At 39.1% G+C, this 27,523-nt stretch overlaps 1 protein-coding gene across 2 annotated transcripts; it reads right to left on the minus strand.

Annotated features, from left to right (window-relative positions):
• Positions 1-1,949: 1,949 nt before the first annotated feature.
• LOC112155726 lies at positions 1,950-27,475 on the minus strand. 2 transcript variants are annotated; one of them, XM_024287576.2, is made up of 31 exons: positions 27,340-27,475; positions 23,933-25,476; positions 23,285-23,346; positions 22,865-22,903; positions 22,563-22,787; positions 21,541-22,478; positions 21,258-21,397; positions 17,656-17,784; positions 17,434-17,526; positions 16,956-16,993; positions 16,708-16,832; positions 16,032-16,187; positions 14,764-14,801; positions 14,376-14,519; positions 13,890-14,018; positions 12,251-12,289; positions 11,594-11,719; positions 11,386-11,515; positions 11,143-11,232; positions 11,022-11,056; positions 10,780-10,944; positions 9,609-9,743; positions 7,794-7,832; positions 7,575-7,715; positions 7,413-7,501; positions 6,587-6,610; positions 3,917-5,246; positions 3,769-3,838; positions 3,521-3,616; positions 2,525-2,629; positions 1,950-2,328 (listed from the first exon to the last, which is right to left on the minus strand). In XM_024287576.2, the coding sequence occupies exons 2-31, from the start codon at positions 25,304-25,306 to the stop codon at positions 2,216-2,218; spliced, it is 6,357 nt and encodes a 2,118-aa protein (XP_024143344.1). In that variant the 5' UTR covers positions 25,307-25,476; positions 27,340-27,475; the 3' UTR covers positions 1,950-2,215. The 2 variants fall into 2 exon arrangements, with proteins under 2 accessions (XP_024143344.1, XP_024143345.1); XM_024287577.2 differs by having other exon boundaries at positions 2,525-2,623; positions 3,518-3,616.
• Positions 27,476-27,523: the final 48 nt, after the last annotated feature.

Here is a 27,523-nt window from a genome sequence, read left to right on the forward strand (position 1 = left end):
TTGTACTCGTATTTATTTTCTATACACTACTATAGATATTTATGTACTTTTTAGATGAGAAAAAATCTCCTCCATGAACTTTTGTTTAAAGTTTTTAATAGAAGAAATGTTTTATACTAAAATGAAATGATGAAGGACCCTTTGATATTTGGCTAAAAGAGGAAAAAATTACAGACTTTTAGGATTAATTTGCCATTTAATGCAAATATTCTGCCTTTAATCAGTTAAATGTATTGTTCACATGTCTAATTGTTTTTTTTTCATGTTTGATCTGGGTAACTAAAAACAGAACCAGACAGGCTTTGGTTCAGATGGGTTCTTTGATCATGAGCTGCTTCAGGATTTAAACCCTTTGATCTGAAGCTTCTTCATTGTTTCATCTCTTTGATCTTAAGGTTCTCCTGGATTTTGATCCTGAGCTTCTGGATTCAATCATTTGATCTTGAGCTGCTGGATTAAAAACCTTTGATCTTGAGCTGTTTCTGGATTGAAAGCCTTGGATCTTGAGCTGCTTCTGGATTAAAAACCTTTGATCTTGAGCTGTTTCTGGATTGAAAGCCTTTGATCTTGAGCTGCTTCTGGATTAACAATCTTTAATCTTGAGCTGCTTCTGTATTGGAACTCTTTGATCTTGAGCTTCCATTGGATTGAAAGCCTTTGATCTTAAACTGCTCCAGGATTTAAACCCTTTGATCACTAGCCGCTTCTGGATTTAAAGACTTTTATCTGGTACTGCTTCTGGATTTAAACCCTTTGATCTTAAAATGCTCCAAGATTTAAACCCTTTGATCTTGAGCTACTTTAAGATTTAAACCCCTTTGATTTCCAGGTTCTTCCGGTTTTAAACCCTTTGATCTTGGAGCTTTGGTTTTCAGCTCCAGGATTAGGAACATTTCTCCTGTTGATGAGAAGTTTCTACAAAAACTGAAACAACTCACCCCTCCCCCAGGGGAAAGGTCAAATGTGGAGAACAAATGTCACACACTGATGTCTGTGGCAACTAATGAGACTTTGGGAGGTTGACTCCTCCTGGACGTCTCCCTGGAGCTGTGTTCTGAGCACGTCCCATTGGGCGGGGACCCCGGACAGGTTTGAGAGACTTCATCTATTGGTTGTCCTGAGATCGCCTCAGGATTCCCCCCAGAGGAGCTGGAGGAAGTGTCCAGAGACGGAAAAGTCTGGAGATTTTAGCTTCGACTGCTGACTCTGTGACCTGGTTCTGGAGGATGAAGAATGGATCGACCTGTTGTCCAGGTAAGGTCTGTGACTTTGTTTGAATGTTTTCTGTCTCCTTTATTTGTGTTTTTGTCTCTGTATAAAATTGATAAAACAAACATGGTGATGCAAAACATGAACAACCTGAAATTTTCTTTGTATTTTACTATAGTTTCTTTAAAACTAAGTTTTTAAAGGAAATATTTTTATATTTAAATATTTTTTAGGAGTAAAAAAGCTGCAAGAAATTATCTTGAAACACAAAAGAAAATTATAGTTAAAAAAGAAGAAACATTTTTTGAAAACATTTGCAGCTTCATCTCCAATACTCGGAACTTATTTAACTAATAACTAGAATTCATTTTCTGCATCACTACAAACAAACTGTTCATCCTGGAGACTGAATCTTTGTGATTTTTTGTCAGTTTCTAATTGCTGATCAGCTTGTTTTTTTCAGCATTTTTAGTTCTTGTAAAAAAAAATCGAAATTATCGAAAAACGCTAATAAAATTATTTTGAAAAAGACTCAAAATAAAAAAAAATGTTATGACGGAGAAAATACAAATCCACTGTCTCTTAAAACTACAAAATCATTCCAAAAATAAGGATTTTTTTTTAAAAAGCACGATTTTTGGTATTAAAAAAATGAAGAAAAAATCCAAAATAAAAAAGCAGAGGAAAAAACAAAAGTCTCAAACTCTAAATTTTAAAAGCACTAAATAATGTTTGTGAAAAAACATTTGAAGAACACCACATTTTCTTTTAAGGCAATACACTTCTATCACAACCAGGAATTTCTATGCAGTAAAAACAAACCACAGCGTAGAATTCTGTTCTTTATTTACCCACAAAAATAATTCCAAACACTGCAGTGTACAGTCATTTTTGTTTCAGATGTTCTATTTACAGAAATCCTGTTTACTAAAGCTAGCTGAGCATTGGAGGAAACAGCTGTAGTGTTCTGTAGAAAAACTGAGAAAAAGAAACCGTTCTGGTCTTATCAATCCTGTCCAGCGGTCGGTTCTCCTCTGTCAGACTGTGTTCCTGCTGAAGCTGCGGGTAAAGGTTCAGAGCGAGGTCGCTTTGATTCTGGTCCATCCGGCTCCGTGGCCTCTTAAAATAAAAAAAATAAATAAAAAAGTCAATTTTGACTTTTACAGTTACCACTTTAAATTCATTTTTGTTTCGTTCACAAACTCACATGTAATCAAACTTTGTTTCAAACTCCTCTACATTTATCAGAATAAGTTCTGAAACTCCAAATTTTCTTAAAAATATTTTGCTCAAGTTTAAGAACATTTTCAGTTACCTTCAGTTGTGTTGTCTTCCTCTTGCTCGTCGGTTCTGTCAGCCTGAACAGATGGACAGGAATCTTCTGTCCTCGGGTTTCTTCTGGCTGATCTTCTCACTGCAGCAGAGAACCAATACATGACTACAGAAAACTAGGAGTAATCAGATGGTTGCAAAGACAAAGTTACAGATAAAGTTTAGCCTAAAATCCAAGAGCCGTTTATACAGACATAGACCTCATGAATTCCTATATAATAAATGTTGCTGCTTTTCTGTAATATGGAGGAAGACATGCTGGTTGAATTGAGTATGCAACACTACTTTTCATCTTATGCAACTTGCTCTTCGTTGACATGTGCAGATCAGATAAAGTTAGCAAAGGAGCACTGTAGATATTAAGCAGCCCTTAGCTAACGTAAAGTTAGCATAGTAGCTAAAATGCAACATTTTACTAACGTAAAGTTAGCATAGTAGCTAATATGCAACATTGTACTAATGTCAAGTTAGCAAAGTAGCATAATAGCTAATATGCAACATTTTACTAACGTAAAGTTAGCATAGTAGCTAATATGCAACATTGTACTAACGTAAAGTTAGCAAAGTAGCATAGTAGCTAATGTGCAACATTGTACTAACGTAAAGTTAGCAAAGTAGCATAGTAGCTAATATGCAACATTGTACTAACGTAAAGTTAGCAAAGTAGCATAGTAGCTAATATGCAACATTTTACTAACGTAAAGTTAGCAAAGTAGCATAGTAGCTAATATGCAACATTTTACTAACGTAAAGTTAGCATAGTAGCTAATATGCAACATGTTACTAACGTAAAGTTAGCAAAGGCTCATAGTAGATAATACACAACACTTAACCAACGTAAAATTATTACAGAAGCATAGTAACTAGTATAGTAGTACTATATGCAACTCGCTTATGTGTTATTGGAAAAATATTAACGCCTGAAATTTGACAATTTGCAGACATTTGTGGAATGGTTCAGTTGTGCGTTTGTTACCGGGCGCACTCCTGATCTTCCTGGGTCGGCCTCTTGGACGGGGTGTCACAGTGAGGTTCTGATCTTCTTCAGTCTCTTCCTCCATCTTCACAGCTTGCTCTAAATCAGAAATAGAATGGATGTCTTTATCATTTAAAACAACTTTTTTTGTATTTCTATCATAAACTACAACACTCATTTAGAGACAGATCTAAACAGTAAACAGTCTCTTGTGTTTTTTTTTTCTTTTGTGAAGTTTCATGTGCACATACCTGTGTTGTCGCTGTGTTTTTGATTAGTTGAGGTCTTCTGAACTTCCTCCTCATCATCTTTAGACCTGACCTGTAAACAGAAAGGCACAAACTGCAGTAGCAACTCCTCTGAAGCTTTGAAACAAGCCGCTTTGAATCTGGGAATCACCTCTGGCTGTGTGAAGTCTGACTTCTCTTCGTTTGCATTTCTGGAGGACTCTCGCGTCTTCATCAACTTCTGTGTGGCAGCTGGAACGTTTTTCTTCGGTCTTCCTCTCTTTGGTTTGTGTGCTGCCGTCGGCTGATGGTCTTTTGGTGTTTCTGTGCAGGTTTCTTCAGCTTCAATGGTTGTAGTTTTCTTGGTATTGTCACCTTCTGTCGGTTGATCGTCTCTCAAAACTCGTTTCTCTGGTGTTTCTGTGCAGGTTTCTTCAGGAGCAGCTTCAGCTTCAATGGTTGCAGTTTTCTTGGTATTGTCGCCTTCTGTCGGTTGATCGTCTCTCAAAACTCGTTCCTCTGGTGTTTCTGTGCAGGTTTCTTCAGGAGCAGCTTCGGCTTCAATGGTTGTAGTTTTCTTGGTATCGTCACCGTCTGTTGGCGTCTCAACGTCTGTAGTCTTTCTCTCTTCAGCCGTTTTGTCCTCGGCAGAGCTGGAACTTTGGGGTGCAGGTTCCATTCTCTCCTCAGTCATTTTAGATGTTTTGCTTGGTTGATAATCTTCTCCAACTGTTCCATCATGCTCCATGGGTTCTTGAAGGACCTTATTTTCAGGATCTCTGGCTTGGTTAGTCATTGTTACAAGTTTCAGATGGTCGTCTTCTGCTTTGATTGGATCAGCAGCTGGAAGTTCAGAACTTTCATCTTTGGAGGTCGAACAGGTTTCCTTTCCTTTGTCTCCTCTTGGACTTTGCTCCTGATTTGTCTCCAACTCCTGGTCACCATCAGCTGCTGGTTTCTCAGGAACCAAATCTCCTCCTTCTTCAGCTACTGCACCCCCTTCAGGACATTTGTTGGAAGATCCATGAGAAGAATCGATTTGCTGACTTTCCTTCAAGTCCTCATTCCTTTGTTTGTCCTTCAATGGACCTGGAAAGGTTTGATCTCCTTCAATTGTTTCTTTGTCCTCATCACCTTTGGTCTTCTTCTCTTGAGCTGAGACATCAGGAGAATTGCTCTCCAGACTTTGACTTGTCAGCTGTGACCCGGCTCCCATCTGAGGAAGATCTGGAGAAGTTTCTGTCTTTGCTGTCACTCCAGAGCCGGGCGTTTTGGTTCTTCTCGGTTCTTCTTCATGTAACTCTGCTGCTATTAAGCCTCTGGCGGCCACCGCTGAAGCACGGGGAACTCTGTTGTTGGCGATGTAGGCGCTGCTGTTGCTTGGCACAGCAGGACTGAGTTCAGTGCTTTTTGTTTCCTCTATCATCATTAGAAAGGGGTCGGATGGAAGGGTAAGAGGGTTGGGTCCATACAAGGTCAGACGCTGCTGTAGGATTCCCATGCTTAAAAACAAAAACAGAAACCAGATGGATTCATTTGTTAGCACTGAAGCTTTAGCTCCAGTGTTGACGTTCTTTGAACAACCGTAACTTTTCATTGATGCAACTCCAGCAAATTCTGTCGCCGAGTTAGTAAAGCGTGGTATATTTCCACAAAGCTATTTCCTACCCATCAGAACCCATTGTAATTAAATTAATTAGCCACATTTATGCTAATTGGAGAAACAGTTTAAGAGTTAGGATTATAAAAGAGCCTATTATTATAGGTGTTGCCTTTGACATGTCTGACGTTAAAGGGTAAAAAAAGCCATTTACTGTGAACGACTCATTTGGAACCAGCAAACAAAACCATTGAATCATGTCCCAGTGGTTGGCAAATGACATTTTTACGCTATTAGCAACTCTTTACATTACACATTTAAACATCATATTTATTATTAAAGATGGTATAGTAACTTATACAATAGCTATTATGCTATAACTGAAGTTCGTAGTTATTTGTACATAATATGCAACACATTTCTGCAGAAAAGTTAGCATACGCTAAATTGTGCAACCCATTTCTGGCGTAAAGTTAGCATACTGGCTAAAAAGTAACGCGTTTCTGCCGTAAAGTTAGTACGCTAGCTAATATGCAACACTTAACTCGTGTAAATTTAGGAAAGCTATGTGTTGGTACCTAACATCATGTTTCTAGTTAGCATGCTAGCTAGTGCCACAGATAATATGCGACACTTGTGTAAAGTTAGAAAAGTAAATGACTAACAAAGTTAGTAGTGTTGCATACTAGCTAATACGCAATACTGAACTAATGTAAATTTAGTAGAGTACTAGCTAATATGCAACATATTACTAGTGTAAATTTAATAAAGCTAATGTGTTAGTAGTGCCTTATATGCAACACTTTTCAGCCGTAAAGTTAGCATACTACCTAATATGCAACATTTTATTGATGTACAGTTAGTAAAGTAGCATACTAGCTTATATGCATTACTTTATTAACATGAAGTCACTTAGAATAATAGTTCAGTCGCACTTTTCATGCTTGCTAACAAAGTGCTGTACATCAAGATACATGATAAGACAAGCAAATTAGTTTAAAAATAGAGCAAACATACTAACTACTATACTTAGTAAAGTATTGCTCTAGCACTATCCTTCTTCATGTTATAAACATGTTTTACAATAGTAAATTGTTGCATATATCTAATATATTATACAATCTATCAGTAAAGTGCTGCATATTTGCACCAACATAATAAAGTAATATAGTATTGCAGATAATAATAACTATGTGAAGTATCAAATATCAAAAATCTAAAACACAAAAAAAATCCACTTACGGAAGAATTCGCTTGACTTTCGTCCTGTGAAGAAAAACAAGAGTCAGCTTTGGTTAAACTTACATGTCGTTGCTATTATCATCAAATCCCTGCTAAAAATCATTTTTACTTCAATTTTTTTTAAGTTTTGCTGATTACTGCAAACATTCTTTCACTTTAGCTGGTTCTAAAACACCAAAAATATGGTTTTCAAAAACGTATTATTTTATCATCTGAACTTTTATGAAGTTTGTTTTTCGATTAAGCTACTGGAAGATTATTTAATGTTTCACATTAAACATTACATTTACAATGACAAAATTTTATGTAATTCTATGATTGAAAATATTGATTTTCTATGAAAATGATTTTTTTTTTCTCAATATTTTTAAGTGAAACAAATATTAATGTCAATTTCCAACAATTATTCTGCCTCTCCTGGACGAGGTTTTAGTTTGGCCACTAAGTGGCGATTGCGCTATAGCATTACACATTATTCCAGAAGAAGAAAATATGAGCAAAAACTGTTTTAGACAAAAAAAATTACTAAAAATATTTCCTTGAAAGAGTTTGGAAAGTTCATGCTTGTTTGTTTATAAATATGTTCATTTAGTCGGCAATGAATGTTTATGTCAACCTAGCGTTAGCATTAGCCGTCCTATGGGAAATCCCATTACATGTTAGCATGAAGCTAGCTGAGTCTAGCTTTATGCATTAGATTGATCTCTACTTTTATGGATCGATTAATTGATTTTAACAACTTAATGTCAACTCAAAAATTTAACTTTTTTGGTGGAATCAGGTGCTGCTTGTTACAGAAAATTACAAAAGAAAAAAAAACACAAACCACATGGGGGGCAGCTGTATACTGTCCATACAGGAAATCTTCAGCTGAACTTCGATCACGTCAGTCACATCCTTCATCTCAATGTAGATCTGAGGAAGAAAGACTTCAATAAACCAACTTTTTTAATCAGAGTCTGAGCTTCCCAGAATGCAGCGCTCTCACCAGATTGGCCAGAGGCAGGAAGTTAACAAACGGAACGATGGACTCCACCACCTCTATGACCATCATGATCAGGGCGGCTGAAGTCTCAGACATCTCCAGAGCCAGCAGACGGTTATTCAGAAACTCTGGATTTGGAGTCAGCTGAAGAATAATATAAAAGTTTTCTTCAGATCATCAAAAAACAACTTTTTTTGCAACATGAAACAGAAGAGAACTTACAGGACTGCTCCATTTGATCAGACTCTGGTAGATGTTGCTCTGCAAAAGATACAAACCATCATGAATGACTGAAAAGTGGAACATCAAGAGAATAATAATCATCCAAACTGAAGTTTCTCTTCAAAGTTAGACGATAACAATAGAGATCAATAAAAGTTGGAGACTTTTAAATGAAGGATTTTCCGTATGAATCTGGAAAAACTTGTAACAAAAAATCCCTAAACGTTCCTTTGGAGCAGAGCTGATCCGTTGGTTTTCCAGCTCCTCCTTCCCCAGATTTTTGAGTCTACATTCAAAACACTCAGCCATTGAGAGTTAAAGGTTAACCAAACACTAAATCAATTTTTTTTGTCAGTTGACCTCTATAAAAGGGGCTTTAAAAGTGCTCTGTTGCCACATCTTTGTCAATTTAAAATGAACCTGTTTTAATTCCTGAAGTTGTAGTCTAAAACCGTCTGTGTGCTGCTCCCTAGAGGTTAAAACTAGGTATTACAGTTGAATTTTGTCATTGGTAAATTGGTTTAAGTCCCAGAAGTTTGAGAAAGTGACGGCGTTACCTGAAGCTAACTTTGTTATCGCTAACAACCTCAGATTCAAACCACACCTCCCCCGCTCAGCCCGCCGCTTTTAACCAGATCAAACTTTAACCATTCAGGGACTTCGAGTTGGTAGTGACATATAGAAGGCCTCCTTTTTAATTCAGAAATGAGGCAACCGCTGGAAGGATAAATTATTAATCGTGGTTTATGCCTGGACAGATCCAGATTCTTCCCCTCCAAATGCCCCTTAAATTGGGGTGCCAGTTTTCTTAAGGAGAGTTGAGGGGTTGATCAGCATCAAGAAACACATTCTTCATGAGGACGTGCTCTGAAGCATTCACATTTAAATGTAAGTAATGACTTTTTGTTTCAGCATGACTTTTTAAAGTCGCAAAAGTGATGTTTTTTGCTAGCGGAAGTAGCTACTCGCTAACGTAGATAATCAGTGATGATTGATGACATCATCGACGAGTACTAATATCTGAATTTAGTACCTCTTGATGCCTGAACTCCAACCCTAATCCCTCATTACTAAAAAAAACTATACAGTGCCCTTGAATTTAAAAGAGAATTTGGACACCATGTTCACTGCTTTATTTTGTTTTTCTAAATGCTGGATATGATGTCACCAATTTCACAAACTGAAAACCGAATAATTAATCTCGTCTATTTGTGATTCCACTGTGTTCTTATGATCAAAATGTGGATGGTTTAACAAAAAATGTAATTTAAACATGTTTTTTTAGGGAAAAATTGCAGTCTATATTATCTGATCTTGTAAGCATCGATGAATGCTAGTTTTTCGCAAAGACTTCTGGGATATTTCTAGTGCACTTGGTTTTGGAATAGTAGCTCTACAAAATGACAAAGTAATTCAAAAACAGCCCATAACTTTACATTTGTAGGGGTTAAATGTAAAGGTAGGGGAAGAATTCAGATTCAGGCAAAGTCTGAAGGACATAAAGCATCTTCTAGTGCTCTCCTTCACCCTCTCACACTGTTTTTAAGAACCAGTTTATGTATTAGAAGTGTTTCAAAAGTATGGGTTCAGTACCCATTCCTACACATAATCTGTCTACCTCAGCATCCCTGTGTGTGGAACCTATGGGTCGTTACAAATACTCCTCCTGAGCGACAGTGGTACGTTCCATTTACATGATGTCTGTACGAACCTCAAGGGAATTTCGAGGTACACTTGTACTACTGTTATACTCCCTACGACCCTCTACGAGCACGGTCAGCCCAAAAGACCTGTGTGGGAACACGGGGCATGTACCTGAGTTACCCCCGGGTGGATGTTCTCCAAGACGACCTGCACACTCAGAGGGTGTCCTTGCAGAGAAACGGGGGTTTGGACGTGTACTTCCAGAAACTGTAAGCACGCCGTCCAGCTGCTGAAGAACACGAACGCCTGGAGGAGAGACGTTTCAGATAAATGTGAGTCCCTATTAGAGCTTCCACGATTAGTCGAATAATCAACGACAAATCGATTATTAAAATAGTCTACGGCTACTTTAATAGTCGATTAAATTTTTACTTTACTGAAATAAAGTTGAAAGTAATACTGGCATCATGCTAGCGTATTGGACTATTTTAGCATTTACAAAGGTTTTTAGGCTAATTTGTACTTAAGCTAATATTTCAGCTACATGCTAGCTATTTTGGCTAATTTAGGATTTTTTTTTCCTTTTTAGGCTATTTTGGAGTTTGACTAATATTTCAGATACATGCTAGCTGTTTTGGCTAATTGAGGTTTTTTTAGGCAGTTTAGAAATTTTGCCAATATTTTATAACCATGCTAGCTGTTTTTGGCTAACTTAGGCTTTTTTTTAATTGTGTAGGCTATTTTGGAATTTAACTAATATTTCAGCTACATGCTAGCTGTTTTTTTTTGTTTCTTTTTTAGGCTAATTTGACATTTAACAAATATTTTAGCTGGCTATGAGCTTCGAGGTTTTGAGCTTTCAACTTCAGCATCTTCAGCGGACAAATTCAGCTTACAGCATTCACACTAGCATTATTGCATGTAATGCTATATATCTAGTTTTTAGTTAGTTTAAAGCTAATGATAGTTAAGATGTGTGCTTTACATATGACCTGATTAATCGACTAATCAGAAAAAATAATCAATGGTTAGTCGACTATTAAAATAATCATTTGTGGCAGCACTAGTCCTTATTTCATGGTTCATATGTTTTCTAACATTTTCCCAAATTAGGGTCCAAACATGAATAGTCGGAAAATACAACATTTATAATTATTAATAAGCTTTTTTAGGGGAATTTACATTTGAAATAGGTCTGGGTTGATAAAATCGATCATTAATTTTAAAATCCATCCATAAAAGTAGAGATCAATCTAACGCATAACGCTAAAGTCCGCTAGCTTGATGCTAACGTATAATGGGATTCCCCATGGTTGAGTTTCGAAGGAACTCTTGAACGTACCCTCCTCTGCAGAGGCAGCACGTAAATATTCTCATTCAGGGTCTTGTAGTTCTGCACGCTGAAGAACGGCCACACCAGCCGGGCCACGTCCCGATGGGTGTAGTCGTATTCTGGTAAACCGCCCAGCATGATTGTGGCAAACTCTGACCCCAGAACGGTAGCTTCCTGCAAGACGAAAAAAATATTTTATTAACTATTTTATCGCTGCTTTTCGAGGATTTCCCACCACGATTTCTTCTCACCGGGATGTCAGCCGGAAGATCAACGGGTACGCAAACTAACGGACAAAAAAACAAGTCATTACAGTCGCTCACATGCAGCCGGATCGAACCGTCGAATCAAGCTTAGGGGAGTCCTCCTCACCTGGACTGGGGAAGGGGTGAGTCACCGCCGGGTACAGAAACGGCGCCGTTCTCATGGTCATCCAGAACGGAGGCGTTCTCCATTCTGGAGCTTCAGTTTGGAAAGATTTAGGCAAAAGTTATGATCCATGAAGGAAACTACATTTAATAGGAGAGTAACATTTTTGGTTTTTAACGTGTTCTTGTGGCGTTTTACTCATGTTGGATGACATTTTCAGAAAGCAAGAGCAGAAGAAAACGTTACCTGTTGGGATTCCAGCCGGACACCTGGGAGGCCTCATCCTGTAGACTGTGTAGTTGTGACACCTCGCCTGGCTGCTCAGCCAAATCCCGAAGCGATCGGCGTCCAAGATGCTCTCAAACTCGATAAAAAGCTGCAACACAAACCGAGGCGCTCAAAGAGAGTCCGCTCCTTTTTTAAGAATACTTCTGACAGAAGGAGGGGTTTTTACCCTGTTCATCAGAGGCAGGAAGTTCCTGATCTCAACCAGGTCCCTCAGATCTTCCCTCAGCTTGTCGATCTGACGGAAAGCGATGTCGTGGATGTAGACGGTTCTCTCTCCTTCATCAAACACATCCTGGGGAGCAGAGAGAAGTTTCCTCACAGCTCACATTACAGATGTATCTTCCCTTGTTACTATCCGGTAAGCACCAGATACTACCTGGTGTTTTTCTTAAAATCAATTGTTCAGTCAGCTTGTCGAATAAGATAAATACGCATCAATATGTTCCGGTAAGTAAGCGTGAACATATTCAGTCTATTAATCTTATAGCTTTTCCACTATTATGTTTTACCTTAAAGATGAAACAGAGTATAAGGTTAAATAAATTTCTCCTAACAGTACTACATGTTATTATGCATTTTTGACTGCTGCAACTCCAAAAAAACTTTGGAATGGATAAAATAAATAACTTAATTTAGAAAGATTTAAGTCACATATGCCAAACATTATTGAACGACAACACACAAATGTTTGCGTAACTTAGATGTCTTTTTGTCGTTTCCAGGAAATATCACACTTTATATAAAATAACTCTGATCGCTCACAAAATTAACATGAAGCCCTAATGTATCGAGGGGAAAATGTGTATTTGTGTGTGTTTCTTACGAAGTGCATGATCCCCATCAGAGATTTGTAAAAGCCAAACTGCAACAAAGAACAGTAAATAGTAAATAGTTTAGTTACTGCAGACACAATGAAGATCAAAAGAGATCAAAATAATGGCAGCAATCTAAAAGTTGAAGCTAGATGTTGATGCTAAACACTGAAGCTAGATGCTAATGCCTTAAAACTGAAGCTAGGTGCTCAAGCTTAATCCTGAAGCTAGATGCTAATACTAAAGATTGAAGATAAATGATAATGCCACAAACTGATATTAGACGCTAATGCTAAACAATGAAGCTTGATGTTAATGCTAGATGCTGAAGCTATGTGCTAATGCTTAATACTGAAGCTAGATGCTAATAGTAAACACTGAGGCCAGGTGCTAATGCTAAACACTGAGCTGTATGCCAATGATAAAAACTGAAATTAGATGCTAATGCTAAATGCTGAAGCTATATGCTAATGCTAAACACTGGAGCTAGGTGCTAACACTAAAAACTGAAATTAGATGCTTATGCTAGATGCTGAAGCTATATGCTAAAGCTTAATCCTGAAGTTAGATTCTAATGCTAAGCACTAAAGCTATTTGCCAATGCTAAACATTGAAGCTTGATGATGATGCTTAATTCTAAAGCTAGATGCTAATGATAAACACTGGAGCTATATGGTAATAAGCGTGTTTGAGATGACCAAGGCGGACCCGGCGCTGCGCAGATCGCCTGCAGCGCAGTGCATGCTGGTTATTTTCTTGCACTGACGTCAAATGTGCGCCGTCACGAAGTATCGCGGGAAAAGGGGCGGGTTCAAGGCGTCTTCCTAAGCCAGCACAGCCAGAAAATAGGTACTGCGCTGGCTTCAAGCCGCCTTAAGGACTACAAAACAATGCATTGTGGGAAACGGTGTCCTGAAAGTTCTTGTAGTTCGACGTGAAATAACTGGCACTAAATGAAGAAAATTGGTGTGGTTTTTTTACGCTTTCTGGAAGGTAGTGAATCACTGATGAAAAAATTAACTAGTTTTCAAATAATCTGTGGTTATGGGCGTTATTGTTGTCTTTAAAATTAACTTTAATTTCTATTTTATCTGTTTATTTGGGACAGTGCTCATGAAATGAATCACGCAGCTATTTTTTTTTTTTTATCTGCTTTACTCTGATAGATGTTGAAAATAATATAAAAGACATAACAGCACAAATCATACTAAGGGGGAGTGGCATATCTCAGGCGCCTTTCTCCGCCCCCTCCAGCAGCAGCTTAGTCTCGCCGACGATGCAGGCGAGGCGCTGGGTCATCTTAAACACACCTCTTGTTAAACACTAAAGCTAGATGCTAATGCTAAACACTAAAGCTAGATGCTAATGCTAATTGTCAAGCTATATGTTATACACTGAACAAGATGTTAATGCTAAATGCTAAACCTATATGCGGCTAGTTAAGCTAGGTGTTAATGCTAAACTTTAAAAGCATGTTAATGCCTAATTCTGAAGCTATATAATAATTTTAAATGCTGACACTATATGCTAATACTAAATACGGCGAGATGCTAACGCTAAACGTTAAAGGTAGATGTTAATGCTAAATACTAAGCTAGTTATTAATGTGGAATGCTGGAGCCAAGTCTAAATGTAGTGGCCTTAGCTCACCCATGACATTGAAAAGCTGTTGTTGAAAGGTCTTAAGGTGAGCCTGGATTCTTTGAACCGGATCCCTTGGGTAAAGGTTTGGAAGACGAGGTTCTGCAAGTCCATCACACTTGGCATTTCAACAACAGCCTATCATAAAAACAAACAGAACCACAGATACATCGTTTAAGTTCTGATCAATCAGGAGAATATCAATAATACTGCTCATGCTGATCAGAACAAAACAGGAATAAAAGCTGTTTAAACACAAGCATTTTGCTTTTCTTCATCTGCTGAACAGAACCAAGTTTGTGGAGTTTATGTCTTTTAGGATTTTGGAACCTTAACGGTTTCACTAACTTGTCCAGACCTTTCAGAAAACATTTCACCCATAATCCCAATGTTTCTGCCAGTGACATCACAAAGAAAATAATCAAAATCTAAGAATTCTGTTTTCAAACTTCTGATGAATCAGACTTTTTTTTAAAAGCTTCAAGTCCTGCGTACCATCCTCGACTGGGGAATCACGTAGAGGCTGGTGTTTGTGTGTATGAATCCATACGGGAAGAGATGGGCGGCGATGTCCTCCTCCGTGTAGCTGACTTTGCTGTACACTGGAAGCTTGTTCACTAAAAGTAATGTCTTATCGAACTGAAAGATTTAAAAACAAAATCAGAAGTAAAGTGACATTTTCTGGACTATTTTCAGATCATGGAAGACATACCGTATATAAATAAAATTAAGCCTAAAAATGCATTTTGAGTATTTCTTTATTGAAACCATTGTTGGTTGTTCATAATTAAAAGACCCCTGGGACTGCTTCAAAGATAGATCAAAGATGATCGTGGGTCTTTAAGAGGAACTTTCGATCCATAAAGTGGTAAAGTAAACTTACGGTTTCCGTGAAGCACTTGTTCTTGTTCATGAAAAAGCCTGTGAGGTCAAACAGATAGAAAATTTGTTATTTCCAGAGTTCTCATTCATTCATGTTACTAAAATAAAACATTTTCAAGTAAGAATCCAGCTCCACTGATTTATGACTAAATATGACAAAGTATTAGGCCCAGTTTGAAACCCAATTGTTTGTGTTTAAATCATGACTTTTAAAGTCGTAATTTTACGAGGAAAAGGTTGTAACTGTTAAAATAGGATAATATTCATACGACTTTAAAAGTTAAAGGCTAAATTTATGACTTTTTTCTTATAAATGTATGTGTTTTTCAGTTGTTAATTTATGACTTGAAAAAAAAAAAAAAACATAAGCGGTGAATGTTTTAAAATCTCCGCTTACGTTTTTCAAAATGAATGAGGTGGATGTAGCGCGGAAAGTGAATCAGACACGGATCTGCCGCAGGTCTTCCAGATTATCTACCTAAAGATCATTGATGACAGCAACACGAGTTTCTTGCATTCTATATCTGTATACGACAACATACTACCTGAATATTTTAACCTGGGAAACTGTGCTACCTTTCAAGTGAGGCTGTGTCGCTTCCCTGTGCATCTGTCCTACCCTCCCCCTGTAAATCTGTCCTACCCTCCCCCGGAGAATCTGTCCTACCCTCCCCTGTAAATCTGTCCTACCCTCCCCCCGTGAATCTGTCCTCAAAAAATCGTTTTAAGCTTTCAACCTTTTTTTCTCTCTTTTATCAATCTTTTTTTTTTCCTGTGACACTGTCACAGAATCAGCTGATTCACGGGGTAAAAAAACTGCATTTCAAGGCTCGATTCAGCTGATTCACAGACATAAAAAAGGTACAATTAAGTCACATTCAAAGGCATAAAAGCTGATTCTGGTTCTAAAATATCATTTTGAAAGGGTTTCCTAAAGTTTAGGAAAGTCCCGCTTACACAACCGGCTGAAGTTACGATTTCCGCTTCCGGCTACAAATTCATTCTGACGCTCTCTTGCATGTGACCAAAAGCCCTTCGAATCTTTCCCACCTCCCGCGTAAAAAGGTCCCATTTTTATGACTTTTTTTCCTCATAAATTTATGAGATGTAAAGTTTTAAATTTACTAGTTTTTTTCTTGTAAATCTACAACTTCAAATCTTATATTACTTTTTTTAGTAGTCCCAACAATCCATCATATATACAGAAAACTTTTCTTTTGTTTTGTTTTTTTTTTTGTGTGTGTGGGGGATTGAGACATTCAGTCTTACGGAAGTTACGGCGATTCAGGTGCTTCCTCAAGTTCTCTCCAACAGTCAGGGTCTTCTCCGGATCTGCAGACGGCTGCTCTGTGAGCGGCAACTTCTCAGCAGGTTCTGTAGGGCCGAAAACCTCTACCTGTGGATCCGTTTGTTCCTTTTCAACATCTAAAAACCGAAAATCTTGTTGAAATTACGGACAAAATTTAACTGATGACACAAAATCATATCAAACCAAAACTAAAAACATTTTTTTAGTATTTTATGAGTTATACTTTTTTTCTCGTCTTCATTTTTATTAAATTAATTCAATTAAAATAGTAAATTTCACATACTCAAATTTTAGTCAAAAACACAGAACAAACGGTCTGTTAAATGAGGACTTGATTGTTGAAGAGTCCAAACCTACAAACCCCTGAGTGGAAAAAAAAAACTATAGAATAACTAGATTAGCTAAATAGAAGTACTTTAATGACTAAAAGCAGAGTTCTGCAGCAAGATGAGGATTCAAGAGATCTCAGGAACCAAACAGGAAGTTTAGAAAATCCCAGCCAAACTCCTTACCTGAACTAGAATGAGTCATTACCTTTGAAATGTGCCTGAAGCTTTAAAATCCTTTAACTATTCTACAAAAATGCATAAAAGTTTTCCGACAAATCTGGAAAATATTCCTAATCTTTATCCTTACTGAATTCAGACGATGAAGGTTTCTCGTAATTTAGGTTTTCTTGAGCCTCATCACTGGTCTTCCCCGGGTCCGTGTCCGTGTCCTCTGCCGACGCATCAGGCTCTCTGCATGGTTTGTGACTGGATCTATGAACACCAGACAAAACTTAAAGACTAAAAATTGCTCTTTTGGTTTTGTTTCTTTCATTAAAAAACACTTTTTTAGGAAAATGTCTGACAATAGAGATGGCAGCGGGAGGCGGGACTTACTCGTCAACAGGACTTCTCGGCCTCTTAGACTTTTTGATCTGTATAAAAACAGTCAAAAATTAACAAATACAGCTGAAGTTGATCATTATACGGGTGAAAGCTACCATTTTTAATGTGAGAATTTATACATTTAAGTTTCTGTTTTTTTCAGTTTATGTCAATTGTATTAAAAAAAATTAATAAAAAATTATTAAAACACAAGTGGTCCTAAGTTTGAGCCCTGTTGAACCTCCAAACACACATTGTGGTTGTTTAAAAACGGTTTGTAGTCTCTCATTGTTGTAAAAATCACTTGGACAAGTTTTCCTTCTTGTATCTATACCTCTAATATTTGATGAAATACTTTGTCTTTTACTTTTGTAAAAATTGCTTCTTTTCTGGTTTCTGGTGAAGAAAATGTTTCCTAAAATAAATCTTTCCATTATAAGAAAATCTGCATTTTTTTTATTTAAAAAAAGTTAAATTAAAAAAGACATACTTTCACAACACTAAGTGAGGTTTCATTCAAAGTAAGACTCCCCAGGCTCCCCAGCTTCTCTGCGTCTTCATCATTTTCAAAACGCACTTGGGCCTACAAACAAAAACAAAAAAAGAAGACAAAATCCAGAATTCAGGATAAAGAAAAAACATTTTTTGCATTAAATCAGCAAACAGAAAAGGGTAAAATCTGAAACCTAAAGACAGATTTCATGACACTTACTTGACTTTGTGATCTGTATATGACCAATGACTTGGTTTTTCCAATCTTCTCTAAGGCATCCAGCAGATCTTTGTGAGCGATATCAGAATGAGCACGGATAGTCACTATGGTTTCAGACGGACCATCTTCCTGTGGAGTAACAAAGAGTCTTTAGGACAATTTTAAATACGTACCAACGATTTGATAAATACCCCAGAATGGATTTTATTTCAATTGAAAAATTGTAGTTAGATCTAGATTTGGATTCATAGTATTAATAGAAGCTGACTACAAAGCGTAATGGGAGGAAAGATGAAACAAAAGAATTTTGTCTCTGAAGCAAGTGGGAAGAAGTAACATCATGAGATATACTCTCTCAAGATACGTTACATATCTTGAGATACGCATCACGCTATATATCTCAATATATGATGCATATCGTAAAATGTGTATCACGATAGGTATCTCAAGATATGATACATATTGTGACATGCATATCACGATCAGCATCTCACGATATAAGTATTGTGACATTTGTATCACAATACGTATCTCACGATATATGATACGTGCCTCACAATACAATACTTATCGTGACAATTGTATCAGAATCCATATCTCAAGATATGTTACAGATACGTATCACAATATATATATCAAAGTAGGATATATATCGTGACATATGTGTCACAATACAGGATAAGATACTTATCATGACGTGTATCACGATACGTATCGGTGAAGACTTAGTATGTTATATTGCCAACTAGTGGTCGGGGGTTTACAAAAAGAAGAAGTAAGATTCTGAACTACGTTTGCTCATAAATAGTTAAATATTGTCATGTCAGCATTTTGAATTGATACAATTAAATGAAACATTGTCGATTCTATTTTCCCTACACCCCTAATGTACACGCAGCTACTGTTTTTAATGTGAAAAAATATTTGGAAGTTCCAGTTTTTTCAGTTTTGGTGGGCAGCATATTTGCTAGTTTGCTGTAGAAGAGCTCGCTATCATGCTACAGTGGAGCTTGGTTGCACGCTACAACAGAGCTTGCTTGCATGCTACAACAGAGCTCGCTAGCATGCTACAGCAGAACTTGCTAGCATACTACTCGCTAGCATGCTACAACAGAGCTCACTAGCATACCAAAGAGGAGCTTGCTACAGAAGAGCTCGCTAGCATGAAAAAGCATTTTTTAAATTCATTTATTTTTTAATTGTTTAAATATCCAGGTTTTACTTAACAGCACCCTTTTTTAATGTATTCATTATTATTGTAGTAGTAATTTTTTTTACCATGAGTTGATCTGAAGTATGAATGTTGCACTGACCGGGAGCCACTTTTAATTTCATTATACCTGTGACAATGACAAATAATGTATATTTATCCAACTATGCTATGCTGTCCATTGGACAGCTGGCTAGCGTAGTGAGATAACCCACTTAATCCCCAATTAAATTAAAGTGGGCAAATACAGGTGGGGCCACCACTGAAACTAGACAAACCCATTTGGGGCCCACATTTTCTGGCCACTTTTAAACCATATGGGGCCCATTTGGCCTTGCTGGCTGGGTGCCAAAATGTTGCAAATGCTCACAGAGATTCTGCTAAAATCTTAATTTCAGAATGTAAAATACATTTTTTTAAGTATATTTAGACAGAGTTTTATTACGCTGTGGGGCAGGACGCCAAAGAGCGTTAATGCATATCTACCCATTAATTATGATTCATTAAACTAACAAAGAAAACGGTATTCAGTAAAACAGTAAACGTCTGAGTGAGGCATTGTACTTTATTTCCAAAACAACAAGACATCTATAGAATGTAAATTGACAAAAACATTTAATCAAGTACTTCCTTAATATATTTGGCCAGAGTTGTTAGAAACATGTCATTTCCCTTTGGGGTTAAATGAACTCCATCAGGTAGAAATAAGCCTGGACTGTTGTGCTTAATCAAAGGGTGACGGACAAAACCACCCGACAGCATAAATGCAGACATGACATTGTTAATGAATTTCCGTGACTTCTCTAGCTTCCCAGGCGTGGTGACAGCGCTCCACCTGCACCTCTGTGTCAACTCAGAAAAGATGATCTTCATGGACGTGTGTTTTTGGCGAAGTCCCTGTAGGTCTTCTTTCATAGCTGAGACCAGGTTGATGCTTTTTTTCTTCGCCAAGGTCATCCCCGCCACAGTGTATAAGGAGGACATCCGGGGATGGACTACCTTTAAGGCACTGGTGGAAGAATGGGACCAGTCCCTTCCACCTCAGACCATCCTGGCCAAACCAGCTGACGATGGCGTTGGAGAGTTCAAGGTTTTTACCAATCGTCCCAGAGGCAAAGTCCTGTCCTCTGTGGACATAACTGTCCCCAATTATCCAGACTGCGACTAGACAGACAGATATGCTGTTATATGTTTTTTTTTTTTTTGGAGAATAAATGTAGCCTTAAATACCAGATTACTTACAAGTTTTTGCCTCAGAAGCCATTTCGTCACAAATCTGTTAGGTAAAAAACGTAAAGAATTTGGAACTTTTTTTTTGTATGTGCCACAACAATCACCTTATATCGACATGGACATTTACTGAGTAACAGGAAAATGTAATCACATCTATTTAACGCTTAATTCAAAATCATAAATTCACTATCACTATTTAAGAAAGCAGAATTAGGGACACACTCTATAAAAAGGATTTATTAACCCGCCTTTTTCTTTTCAAAGTGTAAAAGAGATTTTCCCGCGTGTCTCAGGCTCAGAAGAGAAAAACACACATTTCGTAAAAAAAAGGTTAGCGCAGGTTAACGTTTATAGTCACTGGTTTTGATCTTGAAATACTTGATTATAACTGAGAAAGTTTTGAAACGTGTGGAAACAGCTGTTTTAGCTAGACTAAATAAGAATAAATGTAAGTAAATGTAAAATTACCGTTTGTTGAATGAAATGTTGGGATGGTTGTCCCTCAAAGGCTTGTGTAATTCTATCGATCGTTATGAAAAGCTGCTTACATTCTGTGTTCACGTAGTAGAGGCATGTAAAGAAGTCACAATAAGCTCACTCCAGATTGGCGACAGCACTTCCGTTAGACTCAGCCATGACCCATAGACCAATCGCTGTCGATGGGTTAAATGGAGAGGACCGTGGCCTAATTTCGCAAAAGCAGGAAATGCATTTCTGATTGAGTTGTACATACATATCAAATATTTATTTTGAGTGATTTCAACTTCTTTTCCTTTAACCTTCTTGCTTGACGTCGTGTACAGCTCGGTATCAAGAAACTGGAGCCGGGTCCAAGCTGAAGGCTGTGAGGTGCTATTATAATGCAGATACTTGAAGAAGCCGGCGCCACGAACGGGAGAGTCTGACATTAATGATAGTAAAACATCTGTTTGAAGCTTTTCCCCACCTTTTAGAACCTGCAACAAAATAAAATAGGGGGCCCGGACAGAGAGAAATTCAGAGCGGAAAGAGAAAGCCTGAAGTCTCTCTCTGTTCGTTTTCCTTGCAAGTGCTTTGAACTAATCCCACTCTTGTCTTTCTTCGCTGAATTGTTTCAGGTGGTTTAAGCCTAACAATGTTCTATGGGGGACCTTGACTCATGTTATGTCTGGTTCCTCACCTTACTGTCCTGATGACTGTGTGACCTCGTGGGGGACGGAGAGGAAGGGACTGGCTTCATCTTGGATAGCTCAGCCACTAAGACGGGAGCTAAAGTTTTTACCATGTCCTCCACGGCAGCTGGTGTTAAACCCTGGGCCGCTGAAAGGAAGCAACATGGAGGGCCAAAAGGGAACAAGGTCAAGGTTACATTTGTGTCAAGATGTGGAGATTTAAGTTCCTTTGATGGTCAAGTACAAATCTTCTGTTAGAGGTTGAGATGTCCAGATTTCTAAAACACTGACCTGATGTCTCCATCAGCTTCTCGGTAAGCCTCTTGGTGGCGCTCTGCAGGTCTGGCTGTGCTTCTGGACTCTTCCTCTTAGACGACCGTTTCTCGTCGGTCTTCCTGGACGAGGATAGCCTCTCGCTGCGTTTTGAGCGCGAGTGATGCGAAGAAGTTGAGTGATGCTCACGCTGCGAAGACGAGGAACGTTCACGGTGTGAAGGCGAGGAATGCTCAAGCCGTGAAGACGAAGGGCGATCACGCCGTGAAGACGAGGAACGCTCACGCCGTGAAGAAGAAGCGCGATCACGCCGTGAAGACGAGGAACGATCACGCCGTGAAGACAAGGGATGATCACGCCGGGAAGATGAGGAACGCTCACGCCGTGAAGACGATGGGTAATCAAGCCGTGAAGACGAAGGGTAATCACGCCGTGAAGACGGGGAACGATCACGCCGTGAAGACAAAGGGTGATCACGTCGTGAAGACGAGGAACGCTCACGCCTTGAAGACGAGGGATGATCACGCCGTGAAGACGAGGAACGCTCACCCCGTAAAAACGAAGGGTGATCACGCCGTGAAGACGAGGAACGGTCACGCCGTGAAGACGTGGAACGCTCACGCCGTGAAGACGAAGGGTGATCACGTCGTGAAGACGAGGAACGCTTACGCCTTGAAGAAGAGGGATGATCACGCCGTGAAGACGAGGAACGCTCACGTCGTGTAGACGAAGGGTGATCACGCCGTGAAGACGAGGAACGCTCACGCCGTGAAGAGGAGGGATGATCATGCCGCGAAGAGGAAGGCCGATCACGCCGCAAAGACGAGGAACGCTCACGCCGTGAAGACGAGGAACGCTCACGCCGCGAAGACGAGGGACGATCACGCCGCGAAGACGAGGGATGATCATGCCGCGAAGACGAGGGATGATCATGCCGCGAAGACCGGGATCGTGACCTAGAAGAGATAAACATAAATAAACCCCAAAGCTGTTTCCATGTTCTTTTGCAAATGAATTAGGATTTGTTTTCTGTCGAGCACCTTCGTCTGCGTTTGTGGCTTTTGTGTCGACGGGACCAGGAGCGTGATCGGGACCTGCTGCTGGATTTCCTCCGGTTGAGGAGGTAAAACGGAGGTGTGGGGGAGTGACGACTGGTCCGGGTGTCAGAGCTGCCTGACTGGGAGGAGCTCCCAACCAATTGGTTCTGGTACTGAGGCTGAGTTGAGGTCCCGTATGTGGATTGTGCCGCTCCAGGACCGGCATCGCTAAACGGGGAAAACATTAAAACTTTAAAAATGGTTGCTAAAAGTTAGAACATTTCTAAAGTTTCAGTACGATTTACCTTTGAAGTGGTGGTATGTGACCATCCCAAAAAGGAAAACTATAAAAAATATTTTAAAAAAATAAAAAATAAATATGTTTTCAATAGCAGCAAAGTTTTCACATATGGCTGGATATGTGTAAGCCATTGACTATATGACAACTAGACTTAATGAGTGGTGTAGTTCTCGATGCAACATGAATGGTATGGATGCTAATGCGACGTGACCAACGCCCTGTTGATAATGCGACGTGACCAACGCCCTGTCGATAAAGTGAGGTGACCGACGCTCTGTCGACAATGCGACGTGACCAACGCTCTGTCGACAATGCGACGTGACCAATGCTCTGACGACAATGCGACGTCACCAACGCTCTGTCGACAATGCGACGTCACCAACGCACTGTCACTAATGCAATTTACCAACAGAAAAGTACTCACTGTGTTCGGAAGAGCTTGCAGTTTTCAAGATGCTGGCTGGTATTCTGGTGGGAAATCCAATCCTAAAAGTCAACAGAAACAGTTAATATTCACCTACTACTCCAGTCACTTAGCTAACAACACATTTATTCTCAATTTGTGTTGTTGATTTAATTGACGTTTTGGTTTGCAGTCTTTAAGGAAATTGTTTTCTTTACGTTGTGACAGGGGACTCGGTACATGGACATTTGAAAAAAATAAATAAAACAAATTAAAGCTGAATCATCAAAAGACTTTATTATAACTTCATAACAATGTTTAAAAAAAATGATTAAAAAAACAATCTTTGGATTCCTGGTTTTGGGATCCCAGAGTTGGAAGTCGTCTGGCCAGTTTTGGATCAGGACAAAAGACCGACATCCCAGGACATAAAGACTCAGAATGTGAAGACAAAGGCTGAGGAAGCAGTTGGGTTTGATTGTTTCTGAGGACCCCATTTGTAAAAAAATATTTCAAATTTAAGAACATCTAAATATTTTAAAAACAAAGGCTTAGCCCTATAGAAGTCCAACCAGGCCCATGGCTGCTTCCCCAACAGTGTAAACACTGCAAAGCAACTAAAATGAGGGTCTAACCAACGGTGCCAATGGTGAGCAAAATTTCACTTACCCTCAAGGCGGGATTAAGAACGTTACACAGAGAGCAGATGTGCGGAAACATCGTCGGCATGGTTGCAACATAGTCATTGATCATGGTGGGAGTTGGCTGCCCACCCATGGCCGTCTCCTGGGTTGTATACTGCCACGGTGGAGGTCGGATCATTTGATAGTAGTTGGTAAACCGGGGGAATGCCTGGGTAACACCTGGAGGAAAAGAGAACGACTGGGGGCCAAAAGGAAAAGTCGAGCCTGGGTTTGCGATGGGATAAGATATTGGCTGCAAACCTTGACCTTTTTGGAGCACCGAGGAGGTTTGCTGGACAGCGGGCAATTGGCTCTTCTTCTGGAGTTGTTTCAGCACCTGGTCCAGCTGGCTCGGCAGTTTGGGCTGCTGCTCTGAGCTCTTTTGCTTCAGAACTTTGTCATCCTTCCTTTTCTCTGCAACTTCTGGACCAGGTCTTTGACTTTTACTCTGGTCTGAATCAATGGCAAACTTTTTAAGTATTTCCTTCCCAGCTTGACTATACTTCTCAGCATAACCATAATTGATAACTAGGCTTGGGTCTGATGGAACTTTGTCCTTGGATGTCTCTGCTCCTCCAGAACCGATTGTTCTACTCATTCCACTAAAGGAGGAGGTGGTGGCGGTGTGCATCTCGGGAACAGACATGCTTTTTTCTTTCTGACTGCGAATCTGTTTTAAGATTTGAGGAAGATTTTCTACGGTAATCTGGTCCTCTGGGTAGTTCAGTAGGTAGTCCAGATCTTCTTTTTCCAGCCCAAAGCGCTCAAGGATGTTAGCTGCCAACTCTAGTGAGTATTTGGAACGACAGGGGTCTTGAGGAGGTCCAGAACTGTCTGGTACTGAACCTGGAATGCATCGTTCATCATCACGTCTTTCTCCAGAAGTGGTTGGCACAAGAGCACCGCTTCTCTCAAATTCAGATAAATGGTACGACAGGTCAAATCTGGAGCCACCACTACGTTGAACTTCAAGTTGACGTGCCTCAAAAGTTTCTGGCGTTGGATTGTTGACCCCTGTGCTTGTGGACCGAGACTTTTCTAATTTGGTGCTGCTAGAGTAAGCCATTCTTTCCTCAGGCTGCATCGTCTCGTCTCTTCTTAGGTACTTGTCATAATACTTGTCCAGAGCTCCACCTTGTTGGGGTCTGAATGTTTCTGGTAGCCTTTGCCTTGGCTGGATCATCACATCAGCACTAGAACGGCTTGCAGAAGAAGCCATAGAGGGGGCAAAGCTGGCCTGAGTGCCAAATGGCGGATGACCCTTCCAAGAGTCCCTCTCTGACTCTTGTCCAGAAAGCCCATGCTGCCCCTGTTGTGAGTTCGGACTGCCAGGGGGCAATGGGAATCGCTGGTAGGACATTGTCACAAATTAAAAAGTCTGCTCTCAAGATTATAACCAAAACAACAAAAATGGTATTTTAATCCACAAAGGCGAGGGTTGATCCTTGGTTAGCATCTGCCACAAAAACAGATACAAGTTCCCCAGAGGTCCAAACCCTTGAGCAGAAGAAAGGAGACAACAGCAAAGAGCTGAAAAGGTAAGAAAAAAAAAAAAAAGGTTAATAAATGGGACTAAAATTCATAATTTAGGGGGCAAATAAAAGAAAGTCTCCTTCCTGCTTCGCATTGTCAAAAAACAAGAAAAAAAATATGGTAAAATACAATAAACAATAATAATGGATTGGGTATTTCTGCGCTTTTCCAGACACTCAAAGCGCTTACAATGTATATCCATTATTCATTCACTCCTCATCCACACTTGTGATGGTAAGCTACTGATGTAGCCACAGCTGCCCTGGGGCAGATTGACAGGGTCGTGGCTTCCAGCAGGGCCCCTCCGACCGTCACCAGGACATTCATATGCACATGTGGAGCCACGATGGAGGCAGGGAGGGTGAAGTCTTGCCCAGGGACACAACAACAGTTGCCTGGAGGAATAGGGATCGAACCACCAAACCTTCGATCAGTGGCCGACCTGCTCAACCACCTGGTGCCCCATCTAAAATATTAGAAAGTAATGAAATCTGAACTTTCAACAATTATCTAAAAAAAAAAAACAGAGAACCGGAAGCAAGAATTCCTAAATTCTAGAGGAAAAAGAAAAACCAGGAAAGAACTTTAAAAACGTTATTGAGCATTAAAATAAAACAAAAATCTGGACACTGCGCAAAGGTAAAACTGGAAAACAAAAACAGAACAATCCGGCTGGGATTTGGATCCCGTTCCAACATGTTTGCCTTGCTCCAGAACGTCAATATACAGACCTTCACTGGATAAAGTGGAGCTGCAAACAGTTTTACTTCTAGCTAAATTGTTAAATAAAGAGTGGGTGTGGTCTAATACCTCAGTACAGCAGCACATCATTTGAGTAGAAAAAAACATCTTGCCTTTTATCCCGCTCTTTGTTTTAGCAGGTCTCCTGATAATTATTTTATTAAATACATGTTTGTTTAAATAACTACAGTCAATAACATTGTTCAAGTTTGGTGTTTTAGTTTCAATTGCCAGAGTATTTAAAAAGAAAAAAATGACATTTGAAGGTTTTTGTTTTAAATGAGCTTTATTCTGCCTGTTTTATGACTTTTTTTGCAGCTATAAACAAGTGCAAAATATTATGACTATTAATTATGTATGAATAACAACTGATACTTCATATTTCAGCTAATATTTCTAAAAAAAAATTGTAGACATTTGTGTCCTCAATTTCAAAATGGGTTTGAGATAAAGTTAATTCATTACTGGTGCTTCACCTTAAGTGATCATCTCAGGTTAAGAGTCTCAGTCTAGTCTAGTAGAAGCACATCAAAAGCATTCACACAATGGGAACTATTTCCCTCAGTCTCTTCAACAATAGGTATGTTCTTATATACAGTCAGTGAATAAACCACAGGGGACAAACTTCAGGTTTGATGGCCAGTGTCCTGCATGGTTTCCAAACGTGCTAATGATGTAGCTTCTGATTGGTTATGCACATCTGATTCCAGGTAATCAGTAGCAGGTGGGGCTGAGTTTCAGAAGTACCAGTGGAACACCAACCAGACACTCTTTATTTTATATTGTTTAAAGAAACAAACTGGCCGCAAACATAGAAAGAATCAGAAGAATTGCTCTGCAAACTACGGAAGCCGACAACAGCCACATCTGCAACATCATATTTTTCTTCGCTCGTTTACTAACTTTCGTCACATCGAGAAAAATAATAAGTTGGTATTTCAAGAAAGCAAAATTATTAATTTGGAAATATGTCCGCTTGACTGTGCAGTTAAATTGACATTAAATTCAAAACTGCATCATTTAGTTGTGCGAACATAGCTATAGTGCTAGCTTAACCCCGCCGTTTAAAACCGATATATTACGGGTTGAAAATGTAAATATTTGAATCTGCTTACATACCCCTTCTTGAGAAAAATATTTCCAATTATTTCCGACTGAGACGTAAATATTGTTGGTAACTCGTTTTCTTCTTCGGAGGTAATCCAATCTCTCGCTAAAGCAGCAGCCTTCTGACTAACCGTATGCGCATGCGTGGTGAGCGGATAGAGTTCCACATACAGATCGGGTGGTGACACTGCCTCCT

This window comes from Oryzias melastigma, linkage group LG18 (assembly GCF_002922805.2).
Source record: "Oryzias melastigma strain HK-1 linkage group LG18, ASM292280v2, whole genome shotgun sequence".
In the NCBI taxonomy this organism is placed as follows: Eukaryota; Metazoa; Chordata; class Actinopteri; order Beloniformes; family Adrianichthyidae; genus Oryzias; species Oryzias melastigma.